We start from the raw sequence: 17127 nt of genomic DNA, 5'->3' as shown, positions 1-17127 counted from the left end.
AAAAATTTTAAACTCCATTGTGAGACAAAATATACATTAAAATCAATGTGTTGCTGTGCATTAAAACTAGAACACTTACATTTGTCTAGGCGCACTAGCAGAAAAGCTATTCCTTTAATAAATCTTACATCCATAGAAAACTAATGAAACTCCATCCCTTCAGTACATTGACTGATACAGACTTTACAGGTAGAGCTCACAGACTTTACAGGTAGAGCTCACAGACTTTACAGGTAGAGCTCACAGACTTTACTGGTAGAGCTCACAGACTTTACTGGTAGAGCTCACAGACTTTACTGGTAGAGCTCACAGACTTTACTGGTAGAGCTCACAGACTTTACTGGTAGAGCTCACAGACTTTACTTGACATTGTGGACATAGTATGTTACCTCAGGGTGCATCCTTCACTCTAGCACCCTGAGGAATCAAACCTGGTGCCTGTTCACCAAGGTAACACCAAGGTCACCATAGCAGCCTGTCTCGGCACAGCTTGCCAACACCCAAGATAACTGGTATCACTTCATACAATGGACAGCATCATAAGACCACCAGGGGCCAAACAATTCTTAAAAACACAGCAGCAGAAAGAACATTTCAATAGCCAGCAGAAAGCAGTGTTGAGTTGAGTTGATGTTACAACAACAGACAGGCCAGCAGACACAGGATGGGGGAAGGACGGTGGTACCATTGAAGAGCAGGACAGTGCCCATGTTGTAGTTTCCTCCAGGTGGACACTCCTCAGGATGCCCTACACAATGTCCCAGCAGACAGAAGGTCTTGTTGCTGTCTGATGACAGGCTGGACTTTCTGGGTAACGTGTAGTCCAGAGACACCTCACACTTACTGGACCGGGACCAATCAGAAAACACAGTCATGATCATTACTTATCAAACTAAAAATAACTGAGGGAAACTGTAAGGGCCCAGCTGGACCTATCTGAGGAGGTGCCTACCTGACCCCGTCAACCCAAAGGGCCAATCGGCCGTGGATGTTCTTCTTGCCCTCTGGCTGCTGGGTATAACTGATGCCCAGGTGATGCCAGCGACCAGGTATGACTAACCCCTCCCCTGACTGGGCCTGGGCCAGAAGCCCCGCCTTCATGTCATCATTAGGGTCTATACACATCCTGTGGAAAGCAGAGAAACGGAACCAATCAAATAACTGGAAAGACAATCAATCAGCCAGCCAGAACAACAGTCAGTCAGCCAGCCGGTCGGTCAGTCAGCCAGAAGGTCAGTCAGCCAGGCAGAAGGTCAGTCAGTCATTCAGCTAGCCAGAAGGTCAGTCAGTCATTCAGCCAGCCAGAAGGTCAGCAGGTCAGCCAGCCAGAAGGTCAGCAGGTCAGCCAGCCAGAAGGTCAGCCAGCCAGAAGGTCAGTCAGTCAGCCAGCCAGAAGGTCAGTCAGTCAGCCAGCCAGAAGGTCAGCCAGCCAGAAGGTCAGTCAGTCAGCCAGCCAGAAGGTCAGTCAGTCAGCCAGCCAGAAGGTCAGTCAGTCAGCCAGCCAACCAGTACATGGCAGAGTGGTATCGGCTAATTTGAACCAGGACAGGTGGTTGCTAGTTCAGTCTATCCAGGTTACGCTCCTCCTACGCTCCTCCTAGGCTCCTTTCCAGCCCCACTCCTCTTACATATTCTGGTCAGCGAGTCAGCAAGCCTTCAAATCAGTGTTCCTCACCTGAAAGTGAATGATCCAGTGGAGAGGTCAGTCCACACCTGTAGCATCAGAGACCTGGAGCCCATGGACAGAAGGTGTGCCAGGCCCTCTCCCCCTTTCTGCCCTGCTGGGTCCAGGGGGACCTCGAGTGGAGGAGCCGTCCCCACTTCTGGATCACAGACATTAAAACATGTTTGAACATGAAAAATCCACTGTAATGTTCCCTTTTCTATCGTGTTGAAATTTTAACATCAACAGTTTATCCTAACCAGAACAACAAACCAATGTGCTTTACAGCAGCCAGATCTAGAACTCAATAAGACTGACAAAAACCAGACCTAGAACACGGTTTACCATATCTAGAAGCTTTACAATAAATCAATCAACCAACCAATCAATGGTGTGTTACCTCTGTCTCCAAGCCCCTCCCCATCATCCTGTAGGGCCATCTTCATCCAGACGGAGGCAGAGAATCCAGAGGCCATGTGAGGCCAGCAGTTCTGTCCCACCAAAGGAAGGTGGAGTGGAGCCACATGCCATGGAGAGGTCCTGATGTGTCCGGGTGCTTCTCCGCCCACCACGTCCCTGCCCACTGGTGACAGCTTAGCCCCTTTCCACAGCAAACCCCCCACCCCGCCCCCCTTCCCCACCAGCACCCCGTTCTGTCGGGAACTGGGGGAGGAGCCTCCAAGGGAAGAGGCAACGCTGAGGACCATGGGAAAGGAGAGGAAGTAGAGAGGTTCCATATCCACGTTGGCCTGAACGATCTGGAGGACACCTTTCAGTAGGATGTCCTGGGAGAGAAGACAGCAGGTTACAAGGACATGCCTGTGGGTGTTAACCAGCTATTCTACATGTTATAACCTGGCCTGTAGCTCAGTTAACCAGCTATTCTACATGTTATAACCTGGCCTGTAGCTCAGTTAACCAGCTATTCTACATGTTATAACCTGGCCTGTAGCTCAGTTAACCAGCTAGTCTACATGTTGCAACCCAACCTATAGCTCAGTTAACCAGCTAGTCTACATGTTATAACCTGGCCTGTAGCTCAGTTAACCAGCTAGTCTACATGTTGTAACCTTAACAATATTACTGTTAGACTGGTAATCATCTAGCTCCATTATGGGTTTATATGTAGGACTGTAGTTGTGGATCCAGTCAATGATTGGTTAGAGCCAAAAAATAGAAATATACTATTGTAAAGGTCTAATTTCAGCCAATAGTGAGCTATATAGCATTTCAGCAGTTGCTGCTCGCCAATAGTGAGCAGTAAATTACTGTAATGGTTGCTGCTATCCAATAGAGAGCAGTACAGCACTGTAGTGTTCTGGCTAGCCAATAAGGAGCAGTGTATTTTTATAATGGTTGTTGTTAGCCAATAGGGAGCAGTATAGTGTTGTAGTGGTTGTTGCCAATCAACAGGGAGCAATATATGATTGTAGTGGTTGTTTTAAATACATGATTGGGTAGAAATCAGTTTGTAACTCACAGTGGGTGGGGTCTTCTCCAGGAAGAGGCGGATCAACAGGGCAAGTTCCTCTGCTGTGATTTGCTGGCTCACCATCGCAACCAGTAGTTGTACCAATACTGTCTGGCAATTTTCATAACTAGGATCAGATTGGGTCAGGATGTTCTGGAAGCCAGTCAGGATGGTCTTAACTCCACCCTGTATGGAAAGAGGAGTCGCCAGCCTGTTATATTATGAATTAGAATGCTAAAAAGCACTGTTTGGATCAGGGAGTTGGTCGACCATGCTTTTGTGATGTTGGCACGTTGCATAAAATGTAAATAAAATAATAATAATATAATAATAATAATTTAAACCTTATATTCAACAGAAAATAGTACAAAGATAATATATCACATGTTGAAACAGACATTTTATTGTATCTGGAAAAATACATGCCAACTATGAATGTGATGCCAGCAACACATTTAAAAAAAGTTGGGAGAGGACCGGAAATGACCAGAAAAGTTGTGTAATGCTAAAAACTAAACTTGGTGGAATATCACAAAATAATTAAGTCAATTGGCAACAGGTCAGTAACCTGATAGGATATTTAAAGATCATTCCAGACAGGTTGGGTCTGTCAGAAGTGAGGATGGGGAGGGGTTCACCACTCCGCGTGGACAAATAGTGCAACAATTTAAGAATAATGTTTCTCAAAGTAAAATTGCAAAGAGTTTGGGGATCTCATCATTTACAGTACATAATATAATTAAAAGATTCAGAGAATCTGAAAAAATCTCTGTATGCAAGGGACAAGGCCAAAAACCAATATTGGATGGCCGTGATCTCCGGGCCCTCAGACAGCACTTCATTAAAAACAAATGCAGTTTTGTAGTGAAAAACACTGTATGGGCTCAGGAAAACCAACCATGAAAACCATCCACAAATGCAAGATAAAGCTCTACCATTAACACCATATAAAAACAAGATCCAGAACTGCCAGCGCCTTGTCTGGCCCGGAGCTCATTTAAGATGGACTGAGGCGAAGTGGAATACTGTCCTGTGGTCTGACTAATCAAAATGTTATTTCCTTTTTGGGATATTCAGTTTCTTGGCAATTTCTCGCAAAGAATAGCCTTCATTTCTTAGAACAAGAATAGACAAGTTTCAGAAAAAAGTTCTTTATATCAGGACATTTTGAGCCGGTAAATCAAACCCACACACACTGATGCTGAAGATACTGAACTAGTCTAAAGGACAGTTTAACTGCTTTAATTACAACAGATTTCAGCGGCGCTAACAATTGAAATGATAATATAACCTTTTATAACGATAACCTTGGATTTACAAACACAACATGTCATTGGAACAAAGGTCTTATGGTTGCTGATCATGGGCCTCTGTACACCTATGTAAAAACCAGCCGTTTCCACTACAATAGTAATTTGCAACATTAACAATGTCTACACTGTATTTCTGATCAATTTGATGTTATTTTAATGGACAATTGCTCTTCTTGCAAAAACAAGGACATTTCTAAATGACCATATACTTTTGAATGGTATTGTAGATAAATACAATCATGTGAAAAAGTAACGTGAATGTTGTATTTATTTAACATATTTGGACACATGGATGTCTCAGTTAACTTTGCCACATTCTAACTGTCTATAAGCCTTTTAAATTGACTGGGAACGTCTGAACACGCCTTACATATGTTTAAAGGCTATCATGCACAGACAACTTCAAATCCCCCCACAGCCTTTTGATAGGCTCTATGCTTTCACTTGGCCATTCCATAACCCTACATTTCTTCTTTTTGAGACATTCTGTTGTAGCTTTGCTTGTGTATTTCTATCACTGTTCATTTGGTTTAGTACAGCTTCAGTTTTCTGACAGATGGCCTCAAATGCTCCTCAATAACTTTTTGTACAGTATGGAATTCATGTTGACCCATAATGTCCCTGAGGCAGTCCTGTCTCAATATTATTTTTAGAGAGCAGAAGAGCAAAGTCAGAGATGCATTGATACTAGATCATTACCTGGTGGTACAGCAAAGCAGCATTGCGGGTGTTGGCCCTCACGGCGCCGAGGAGGCTGTGGAACACGTGATCTAGGACCTCTAGGTCAGGTGACCCCACTGCCAGCAGCTGGAGTTCCATCAAACAAATCTCTGGGAAGAGCAGAAGGCCCCGCCCCCCCCCACCTGGCAATGCCCCCTCAAATGTCACAGCACCTCCAAGCCCTGCCCCCGCTCCACCTACAGATTCCGCCTTTACACCTGCCAGAGGAAGGAGGGGATGGAAGACACCAAATTAATTAATGAAACTTTAAAAGCATTCCAATATAATATTGTAACAGAACTATAGCTACATGTCATCAGGTTTCCTTCAGATGAGGTCTATTTACAGACAAAGTAGCTAAAACCCTTGCTTGCTAATGGCAGGAAGATCCCATTGAACCAAGTTCCTGAGGACAATGATTTGGTGTCCTATTCTGCTTGAGGAGGTCCCTGTTCGATGCCAAAACAATATTACATAAGTCCCATCATCTGACCATCTCTAGTCCAACATTTGTATTCCTTCCTGTCTGTCCCCTTGTTAGGCAAAGAAGCTGGGGTGTACTGGATTAAGCAAAGAGCAATAATTACGGTACCTCTTACCTGTCTGTCCCACATGCACCCTTTCACTCGCCTGCCCCACCCTTCACCCGCCTGCCCCACCCTTCACCCGCCTGCCCCACCCTTCACCCGCCTGCCCCACCCTTCACCCGCCTGCCCCACCCTTCACCCGCCTGTCCCACCCTGCACCCGCCTGTCCCACCCTGCACCCGCCGGCCCCACCCATCATTTGTCTGCCCCACCCTTCACCCGCCTGCCCCACCCTTCACCCGCCTGTCCCACCCTGCACCCGCCTGTCCCACCCTGCACCCGCCTGCCCCACCCATCATTTGTCTGTCCCACCAGCACCCTGCACCCGTCCGTCCCACCCTGCACCCGTCCGTCCCACCCTGCACCCGTCCGTCCCACCCTGCACCCGCCTGTCCCACCCTGCACCCGCCTGCCCCACCCATCATTTGTCTGTCCCACCAGCACCCTGCACCCGTCCGTCCCACCCTGCACCCGTCCGTCCCACCCTGCACCCGTCTGTCCCACCCTGCACCCGTCTGTCCCATCCTGCACCCGTCAGTCCCACCCTGCACCCGTCTGTCCCACCCTGCACCCGTCTGTCCCACCCTGCACCCGTCTGTCCCACCCTGCACCCGTCTGTCCCACCCTGCACCCGTCAGTCCCACCCTGCACCCGTCAGTCCCACCCTGCACCCGTCAGTCCCACCCTGCACCCGTCAGTCCCACCCTGCACCCGTCTGTCCCACCCTGCACCCGTCAGTCAAAACCCAGCTTTGCCTGTGTGTATTTGTCAATGTGGTGATGCTGTGCTTATACTTATGTGTGCATCTCTGTCGGTGAAACACAGCGCTTCTGGATGTGAGTGTCCACACAACTGGAACAAACTACCAGAATATCTTAAATGTTCCCCAAACGTACCATTTGTTAAATCCTGGTTAAAAACACTTTGAAAACACTTTTTTCAAGTGCCTATGAATGAGCGCTTAAGCTTAACCAAACTGCTTTTCTTGGTATTTATTCAATGTTTTATTATGATGTATTGTTATATTTCTCTCTTTCTTTGATTCAATGTTTTATTATTTTGTTGTTATTCTATTTTGATACGTTTTAGCAATAGTTTTTTCTGTAATGTAAGTTCTGGTGCTATCAGAGGAATACCCTCTGTGTAAATGCATCAACCTGCGCATGATAGATAATGGAAGTTCTTGTGCTGCTGTTTAGACATCAATGTAGGGTATTATCTCACAAAAGGACTAACGAGTTCATCCAAGCGCTGGAGTGCAAGGATTGAGATACCGGGGTGGAGAGTCCCCCTGGAGGGTGGTTAGAGAATTATAACAATCTGACTGTTTTATTCTATTGCATTTTTATATATCTTTCTTTTCATTGTAAAGCACATTGAATTGCTTCTATGTATGAATTGTGCTACATTAATAAAGGTGCTTGCTTGTGCGTAGATTTCCTCACTAGTACTGTGACCAATGTAAAATCACGACTGGTGTGGACATTATGCCGACCCTCAATATATACAAAGTTTTTTAAGGCTTGGGGTTAAAATTAGGATTAGGTAAAGGTCGGGGTTAGGTCAAGGTCGGGGTTAGGTCAAGGTCGGGGTTAGGTCAAGGTCGGGGTTAGGTCAAGGTCGGGGTTAGGTCAAGGTCGGGGTTAGGTCAAGGTCGGGGTTAGGTCAAGGTCGGGGTTAAGGTCAAGGTCGGGGTCAAGGTCAAGGTTGGGGTTAAGGTCAAGGTTGGGGTTAAGGTCAAGGTCAAGGTTGGGGTTAAGGTCGGGGTTAGGTAAAGGTCGGGGTTAGGTAAAGGTCGGGGTTAGGTAAAGGTCGGGGTTAGGTAAAGGTTGGGGTTAAGGTCATGGTTGGGGTTAAGGTCATGGTTGGGGTTAAGGTCAAGGTTGGGGTTAAGGTCAAGGTTGGGGTTAAGGTCAAGGTTGGGGTTAAGGTCAGGGTTAGGTAAAGGTTGGGGTTAAGGTTAGGGGTTAGGTAAAGGTCGGGGTTAGGTAAAGGTCGGGGTTAGGTAAAGGTCGGGGTTAGGTAAAGGTTGGGGTTAAGGTCATGGTTGGGGTTAAGGTCATGGTTGGGGTTAAGGTCATGGTTGGGGTTAAGGTCAAGGTTGGGGTTAAGGTCAAGGTTGGGGTTAAGGTCAAGGTTGGGGTTAAGGTCAAGGTTGGGGTTAAGGTTAGGGGTTAGGTAAAGGTTGGGGTTAAGGTTAGGGGTTAGGTAAAGGTTGGGGTTAAGGTTAGGGGTTAGGTAAAGGTTGGGGTTAAGGTTAGGGGTTAGGTAAAGGTTGGGGTTAAGGTTAGGGGTTAGGTAAAGGTTGGGGTTAAGGTTAGGGGTTAGGTAAAGGTTGGGGTTAAGGTTAGGGGTTAAGTAAAGGTTGGGGTTAAGGTTAGGGGTTAGGTAAAGGTTGGGGTTAAGGTTAGGGGTTAGGTAAAGGTTGGGGTTAAGGTTAGGGGTTAGGTAAAGGTTGGGGTTAAGGTTAGGGGTTAGGTAAAGGTTGGGGTTAGGTAAAGGTTGGGGTTAAGGTCAGGGTTAGGTAAAGGTTGGGGTTAAGGTTAGGATAGACAGATGTGTGTGTGCGTGTCTGTGTTCCACCATGCATGCATGCGCATTCCACCGTGCGTGCGTGATCTACTGGTTGCACACTGCGTGTGTGCGTGAGTGTACGCGTTAAGAAATCCTACCTTCTTCCTGCTTGGCCATGTCCTCTGGGTTGCTCTCGCTGTCTGCCTCGTATCCCTCCTCCCCCTGCGCCTCCCCACAGCCCTGCACCTCAGCTCCTTCCTCAGGCTCGGAAAGATCCCCCACTGGGACCACGCTGTCCACACACACTGCAGCCTTCTACAGCCCGGGAGACAGGGGAGGAGGGAAAGACAGAGCAGACGTTTCTCTAACAACACAAGTCAAGACGTTTTCTACCCTGTAGCTCCATGGGGGAGTCGAAAAGAGACAATGCTACTAACTTGCAGTAGCTGGAGGCTAAAGCCAGTCTAACACTGTGACTGGCACTGTGCTTACCAAGGATCTAGCGTGGTCTGGTTTCTCAGTGAAAGTTAAAAAGTCCTTTAAGTTATGGCAAAATTACAAAGCTAAAACTTTTACAAAAGCAACTGTCTTAATGTCCGTGCCGTACCAAGGGAACAATGTTTTAAAAGAAATAAACAAAACAACTTTTCTGCGGTCATAAGACCTGGCAGTGTCAGCTGACTAGCTGAGCTTAAACCACGCTTCCACTTCTGCAAGCACAAGCCTGAGGGGGTCAGTCAGCTGGACACACACATACACACACACACACACCAAACAGTCTCACTCTCTAACACACACACACACACACAGTCACACACACACAGTCACACAACACACACAGTCACACAACACACACAGTCACACAACACACAGGAAGTTTATTTATTGACTTTTGCAACATAAACTACAGGTATGTCTGAATTCCCATTAGGATACATCTATCACATCATAAACTACAGGTATGTCTAAGATCCCATTAGGATACATCTATCACATCATAAACTACAGGTATGTCTAAGATCCCATTAGGATACATCTATCACATCATCAACTACAGGTATGTCTAAGTTCCCATTAGGATACATCTATCACATCATAAACTACAGGTATGTCTAAGATCCCATTAGGATACATCTATCACATCATAAACTACAGGTATGTCTAAGATCCCATTAGGATACATCTATCACATCATAAACTACAGGTATGTCTAGGTTCCCATTAGGATACATCACATCATAAACTACAGGTATGTCTAAGATCCCATTAGGATACATCGATCACATCATAAACTACAGGTATGTCTAAGATCCCATTAGGATACATCTATCACATCATAAACTACAGGTATGTCTAAGATCCCATTAGGATACATCTATCACATCATCAACTACAGGTATGTCTAAGTTCCCATTAGGATACATCTATCACATCATAAACTACAGGTATGTCTAAGATCCCATTAGGATACATCTATCACATCATAAACTACAGGTATGTCTAAGATCCCATTAGGATACATCTATCACATCATAAACTACAGGTATGTCTAGGTTCCCATTAGGATACATCACATCATAAACTACAGGTATGTCTAAGATCCCATTAGGATACATCGATCACATCATAAACTACAGGTATGTCTAAGATCCCATTAGGATACATCTATCACATCATAAACTACAGGTATGTCTAAGATCCCATTAGGATACATCTATCACATCATAAACTACAGGTATATCTAAGTTCCCATAAGGATACATGTGCCTATGCCAGAAAAAATAATGAAGGAGCCTAACACGGTTACAAAATATCATCTCAGTACTGAAATGCTGCATTCCTGAGACTAAGCCTTGAGAAAGACCTACACAGCTAGGCTCCTTTGGAAACAGAGACCTTCCACTGCTGCCCAAATGACTGTCCACTCCACATGGGGCACATCCAGTACCTTAGTCAGAACTAGTACACTATGTAGGAAACCTTGGTTCCATTTGGGACGTCGAGGCTGTAGCGTAACCACTTCATCTACACATTCCCTATTAAAGCCCCAGTCCTGCACCACGCATAATCACACAGAAATGTGGAGGCTGTGGAGGCTGTAGCGTAACCACTTCATCTACACATTCCCTATTAAAGCCCCAGTCCTGCACCACGCATAATCACACAGGAATGTGGAGGCTGTGGAGGCTGTAGCGTAACCACTTCATCTACACATTCCCTATTAAAGCCCCAGTCCTGCACCACGCATAATCACACAGGAATGTTAAGACCGGAGAACAACACAACATCAGTGTTCCCAGGAGTATGTGTGAAAAATATAAAAATAATAATTTAAACTAAAATTCATTCTTTACACACAACCAGCCAATATGTCCTTTTTGATCATCATTAATAATGACAATAACATGCAAGTAAAATATTTAGTGTGAAATGATGCTCTGGATATGAATCAAGTACTGGACATACATCTAAGCATCAGGCAGCCAATCAGAGAGAACCAAGCTGTGGCCACCAATCAGAGAGAACCAGGCTGAGGCAGAGACCATGTAATAAGCTTGACATTTTGGCAAATCTGTCTAAGCAAACTTAGGAAGTATGATAATTGTACCACAGACTTCGGTTTGTTTCAGGATTCATCCTCCCTAGCCTGACCAGAATTGGGTGTGCTCTTCTGAAATTCTTAGTTCATTAGAAAGTCAATACAAACAGTTTTTGAAGAGTATTGTTGAAGTAGCAGATCTGCTAACCTTGAATCATTGAGTATTTTTGTATATAACACAGTTCTGTAGTACTGTATGGCAGATGGCCTAGTGGTTCTGGTAACTGAACAGACTGAACAGTAACCAAGAGGTTGCTATATCAAATCCCAGAGCTAGAAAGGTGAAAACAATGTTGTTACACCCCTGAGCAAGGCAGTTAACACTTAAATAATGCTTCACTCTGGTTCGGTAATAAAGAAAATTGTTGTGGCAGCTGAAATTAGTAAACTTGTTTCCAATTGCAGAGGTCTGTCTATTCCTAGCCTTATAATTCCACCTGCCCCAAATCCACACATTATTTCATGACCCATATTTTTCTCGAATGTACTTTGTTGGAGTTATTAGTGAGAAATGGCAGAATATCTGGGAAAAGTGATCCACAGCTGCTTTTGCAAACAGGAAAAACAGCAAACAATGGATGTAAATTTAAACCGTTCCCACTTCCACCACAACACACGTCCTAACCCTTTTCCAGATACGGCTCCACCCAATAGGTTTGTCTAGGGTTGTCTCTCCAAACAAGGCTCATTCTATCAGGTTTGTCTAGGATTGTCTCTCCAGATAAGACTCACCGTACCAGGTTTTTCTAGGTTTGTCTCTCCGGAGAAGGCTCACCCTATCAGGTTTTTCTAGGGTTGTCTCTCCAGATAAGGCTCACCCTATCAGTTTTTTCTAGGGTTCTCTCAAGACAAGGCTCACCCTATCAGGTTTGTCCTCCAGGGGCTCAGGGCTGGAGCAGACCTCAGCCAGGGCCACACGGAGTAGCGAGTCAAATAGTGGCATGGCCAAGTCAGAGTTCACAACCCCTGAACGGGACAGCTGATCCCTGACCTCTACCAGGGTCTCTTCCACTGACTGGAGCTATGGGGAAAAGGTCAGAGAAACATATATGTTAGAGTTTAAAGCAATGACTTATAGCTTATGAAGTTATACATCCGTCTACAGTAACTAGCAGTCCGCATCCGTCTACAGTAACTAGCAGTCCGCATCCGTCTACAGTAACTAGCAGTCCGCATCCGTCTACAGTAACTAGCAGTCCGCATCCGTCTACAGTAACTAGCAGTCCGCATCCGTCTACAGTAACTAGCAGTCCGCATCCGTCTACAGTAACTAGCTGTCCGTATCCGTCTACAGTAACTAGCTGTCCGTATCCGTCTACAGTAACTCGCTGTCCGTATCCGTCTACAGTAACTCGCTGTCCGTATCCGTCTACAGTAACTAGCAGTCCGCATCCGTCTACAGTAACTAGCAGTCCGTATCCGTCTACAGTAACTAGGGCATTTCTATCCATCTACTTTCTATTTGAAGTTACGACCCATCCAGAAATATCAACATCCAGATACTAGGGAACAAAGTCTTATTTAACATACTCGTTGATATGAGAAAGTTGGTTGCAATCAATGCACCACGTACCTGACAGGACAGCTCCGGTTGGATCCTCTGCTGAGCAGAGCTAGCACTGTGCAGGCAGATCGTTAGCAAGGCTTCTAGCAGCCTGATGCTCTGTAGGGGCCAGTCTTCCTCCAGCCTGCTGGACGGATCCTTCTGGGCCCCCTTTGCCTCACCCTGGCCTGGGTCCTGCCCCAGATGCTCCACTCCCAGGGGGGTAGAGCCAGGCTCCACTGGGGCTGGAAGACAGGTTGGCCCTGTGTCTGAGCTGGAGGTCAGGGTGTCAGGGTGAGAAGGGCAAGCCTTGCACTTCCCCTCCCTCTTCTTCTTGGCTTTCCCTTCCTTGGTCTTGGAGGTGAGTTTCTGGATGACCAGGGCCATGAGGCGGGAACAGACGTCCAGCCCGCCCAGCCGATAGAACTGCCTCCGGAACACGGGACTGGCCAGGTAGATCCACCGGCAGACCAACCACACATCCGCTGCGCGCTGCACCTGCTCCACCAATGCATTCATGACACATCAAAATGCACATCAACATGCACATCAACATGCACATCAACATGCACATCAACATGCACATCAACATGCACATCAACAACATTTCAGCTCCAGACTGAATATACCCTGTGTAAAGAAAACTGTGCAACAACTAAATAATGATCACAAAGAAGACACACCTGTTCCTTGGAAGGCAATGCCACACTGTCAGGTGACAGGCAGGGCAGTCGACCAGTCAGAGGCTCTGAAGCCGTACTGTCGTACCCGGACGTATCCTCCGAGTCGTTGGCCGAGTCACGGTCTGAGTCGGCCTCCTTGGATACGCAGAGAAACGCCACGCACAGGAAGAGGTTGATGGCGTTCAGGTCCCCTCGGCTCCGCCCACTTACTGACACTGCCCCCGGATCACTCCTTCTCCTAGGACACACCTCTTTTAAACCCTCATAAAACTTTGAGAGGGTCTGTGGAACTCCATCTCCTCCAGCCCCCCGGGATCCCAGCTCCTCAGTCAGGCCTGGGATGGCCTCACTCCCCTGGGTCTCTATGTGCTGCTCCTGGTCTAAATCCTCTGCTCCAACACCTAGTATTAAAGTCTCAAAGACCTTGAGGGCCCAGGAACGGGTCTGGTCTAGGTAGATGAGCTCCGTTACCTGGTTCAGACCATTGCAGGACAGGAAAAGGTCTCGTATCACCCTGACAGAGAGAGGAAAAGACATCTACAGTCTGAATGAACACTTGATCTTGTCTATGTTCAGAAGGTAGCCTAAGTCTAAGTCTCATTCTCTCATGAGGTTGGGAGAAAACACTGGAGAAAATGAAAAAAACACCACTGTTCAATCAGGATGCAAACACCTTGGCAAACAACAGTATAGAGCTGAGAGGGAAGGAGGATGTAAAGGGTGAACATCATAATTCTACCAGTGCTAGTAGAGGACAGAGACAAGAGAGGACAGAGACAAGAGAGGACAGAGACAAGAGAGGACAGAGACAAGAGAGGACAGAGACAAGAGAGGACGGTGTTAGGAGAGGACAGTGACAGGAGAGGACAGTGACAGGAGAGGACAGAGACAGGAGAGGACAGAGACAGAGACAGGTGAGAACAGTGTTAGGAGAGAACAGACGGGGCAGGACCGTGTTAGGAGAGGACAGACGGGGCAGGACCGTGTTAGGAGAAGACAGACGGGGCAGGACCGTGTTATGAGAGGACAGACGGGGCAGGACCGTGTTATGAGAGGACAGACGGGGCAGGACCGTGTTAGGAGAAGACCGACGGGGCAGGACCGTGTTATGAGAGGACAGACGGGGCAGGACCGTGTTAGGAGAAGACCGACGGGGCAGGACCGTTAGGAGAAGACCGACGGGGCAGGACCGTGTTAGGAGAGGACAGACGGGGCAGGACCGTGTTAGGAGAGGACAGACGGGGCAGGAAGGATGAAACAAAATAAAAAATGATTTTGTTTCTTTAAAGTTTCTATAGATACCGTGATAATATCGTTACCGGGAATTATTTTGGCCACGATAATTATGTAGTGAAAATCTGAGCCCTACTCCTAACATCGTCCTGCCCTGTCCTCTCCCAACACCGTCCTCTCCCAACACCGTCCTGCCCTGTCCTCTCCCAACACCGTCCTCTCCCAACACCGTCCTGCCCTGTCCTCTCCCAACACCGTCCTCTCCCAACACCGTCCTGCCCTGTCCTCTCCCAACACCGTCCTCTCCCAACACCGTCCTGCCCTGTCCTCTCCAACACCGTCCTCTCCCAACACCGTCCTGCCCTGTCCTCTCCCAACACCGTCCTCTCCCAACACCGTCCTGCCCTGTCCTCTCCCAACACCGTCCTCTCCCAACACCGTCCTGCCCTGTCCTCTCCAACACCGTCCTCTCCCAACACCGTCCTGCCCTGTCCTCTCCCAACACCGTCCTCTCCCAACACCGTCCTCTCCCAACACCGTCCTGCCCTGTCCTCTCCTAACACCGTCCTCTCCTAACACCGTCCTCTCCCAAAACCGTCCTGCCCTGTCCTCTCCTAACACCGTCCTCTCCTAACACCGTCCTCTCCTAACACCGTCCTCTCCCAACACCGTCCTCTCCCAACACCGTCCTCTCCCAACACCGTCCTCTCCCAACACCGTCCTCTCCCAACACCGTCCTGCCCTGTCCTCTCCTAACACCGTCCTCTCCTAACACCGTCCTCTCCTAACACCGTCCTCTCCTAACACCGTCCTCTCCTAACATCGGCCTGCCCTGTCTATCCTCACCTCACACAGTCCACTCCCGACACCATCCTGTCTGTCCTCTCCTAACATGTCCCATCTCTTGTCCTTTCTCTCTCTCTCCCAATCCTTGTCTGTCTGTCTAATGTGGTAAATAATGTAACAGGAACAACAGGTCTATTGAGTAACACTTGGAGTAGATTTGTGACTGTGATATTGAGCGGACATTATATTGGTAAGGTGAGAGCAGAAGTGGGCAAAGTACAGCCCAGATCTGGCACATGCGTTACATCCAATCTGTGGTATATGGCAGAACAAAACAAAAGGAAATTATTTAGGGACGGAGACTGTTAAAAAATAATGACTTAGTTAAACATAAAAAGATTAAATTAATGCATTCCTGACATATAAACCCCTCTGGTTTAGAGGCTGCTTTCCTGACATATAAACCCCTCTGGGTTAGAGGCTGCTTTCCTGACATATAAACCCCTCTGGGTTAGAGGCTGCTTTCCTGACATATAAAACCCTCTGGGTTAGAGGCTGCTTTCCTGACATATAAAACCCTCTAGGGTAAATGGAGGTCATGGGTCACTAGATGGAAAGAGATAGAGGTTATGTGAATCTAAATGTAAAGAGATGGTTAACTAGGTAAAGTTGTGATAGACATTATGGTTCACTAGGTTAAATTGTGATAGAGATTACAGGTAACAAGGTGAAGTTGTGATAGAGGTTACCAGATGTAAAGAGATAGAGGTTATGGTTAACAAGCTGAAGTTGTGATAGAGGTTACCAGATGTAAAGAGATAGAGTTTATGGTTAACAAGCTGAAGTTGTGATAGAGGTCATGGGCAACCAGGCGAAGTTAGTCACCTGGACTGGAGCAGGGTGGGCAGGGTGTGCAGGTAGACCAGCAGGATCTCTACAGGCAGACACAGGGAGTGCTGAGAGCACACCTGGCTACACACAGTGGACACGCCCAGCTGCTGGGCGTGGTGTGCTAGCTCCACCCCCCTCTGCAGCACTGGGTTGAAGATGTGCGTGTAGAGCTGCCATTGGACGACAGCATTCCCTCTCAGCGTCAGGTGACACACATGTCCCGCCAGCTGCTGGCTGAGCGCCCGGTCCTCCCCAAACACCAGCCCCTGGTAGGCCTCCAGGGCATCCCACTTCCAGAGCATGTCCTCCGCCCCACCACCGCTGGGGAGGATACCCTGAGAACGGTAGCTCAAACTGGGGGACGACACCACAACCTCCCCCTGCTGGAGGGTCTCCTCCAGGCCTGGCAGCTGGCTGCTGTCCAGAGTACAGATGTTACAGGAGGCCAGCTTGGCCCTTTCAGAGGGCTGGCCGCCTCCTAACTGATCTAGGATCAGCCGGGAGAGCACAGAGAGGACGTGGGCCTGGTAGGAGCGGAGCCCCGGGGCTTGGAAGGCATGGAGCAGGGGGCCCACCACAGAGCGGGGGTCCATGCAGCAGCAGATGCCCACAGCCTGAACTCCGGCCAGGACCTGGAGGGCCGCCGGGCCACTGGGGGAGAGGCGCTGGAGCAGACGGAGACACTGGTGAGAACAGGCTGCCAGGCAACAGCACCGCTCTGGATAGCGAACCACGTCGAACCCTTCCTCCTTGGTGTCAGACTCCGTCTCCTCGAATGGGTTTCGGTGGGCCGCTTGTTTGAAGGCGGAGACTGGGAGCCCGGAGAGATCGCGGTGGTGATGCAGGAACTGGGAGTACTCACAGCGGCGGTGGCGGCGCCGGGCACACACTGACTGGTGCAGCTGCTCCGACTTGGCTTTCTTCACAGCGCTGATGATCTTCAGGACCCCAGCGATCAGGCCTCGGAGTCGGTCCGCAGCCTCTCCCCCCATCTCAGAGTCCCGGGCACGGCCAAGAACCTCCAGACGGAGCACCGTGGATTCAAGAAGCTCCAGGCCACGATGCTGGGGAACAAAACAGGACAGTCAAACCCTCCAGAATCTCAAAATGGCAGAAGCACTGCC

The 17127-nt window shown here is 48.1% G+C and overlaps 1 protein-coding gene across 1 annotated transcript in view; it reads right to left on the bottom strand.

Moving 5' to 3' along the window:
* Positions 1-17127, bottom strand: part of lyst (lysosomal trafficking regulator) — a 101419-nt gene that overhangs the window by 42087 nt on the left and 42205 nt on the right. Inside the window, exons 11-21 of the mRNA XM_034292354.1 lie at positions 15998-17067; positions 13094-13607; positions 12441-12908; positions 11727-11888; positions 8427-8583; positions 5147-5385; positions 3144-3320; positions 2064-2448; positions 1676-1823; positions 953-1126; positions 686-843 (exon numbers count right to left, since the gene is read on the bottom strand). Of these exons, the coding sequence (XP_034148245.1) occupies positions 686-843; positions 953-1126; positions 1676-1823; positions 2064-2448; positions 3144-3320; positions 5147-5385; positions 8427-8583; positions 11727-11888; positions 12441-12908; positions 13094-13607; positions 15998-17067 (3652 nt within the window). The remainder of the gene's footprint in view (positions 1-685; positions 844-952; positions 1127-1675; positions 1824-2063; positions 2449-3143; positions 3321-5146; positions 5386-8426; positions 8584-11726; positions 11889-12440; positions 12909-13093; positions 13608-15997; positions 17068-17127) is intronic.

Source organism: Esox lucius, chromosome 5 (genome assembly GCF_011004845.1).
Source record: "Esox lucius isolate fEsoLuc1 chromosome 5, fEsoLuc1.pri, whole genome shotgun sequence".
Classification (NCBI taxonomy): Eukaryota; Metazoa; Chordata; class Actinopteri; order Esociformes; family Esocidae; genus Esox; species Esox lucius.
This window is presented reverse-complemented; position numbering and strand designations above follow the sequence as displayed.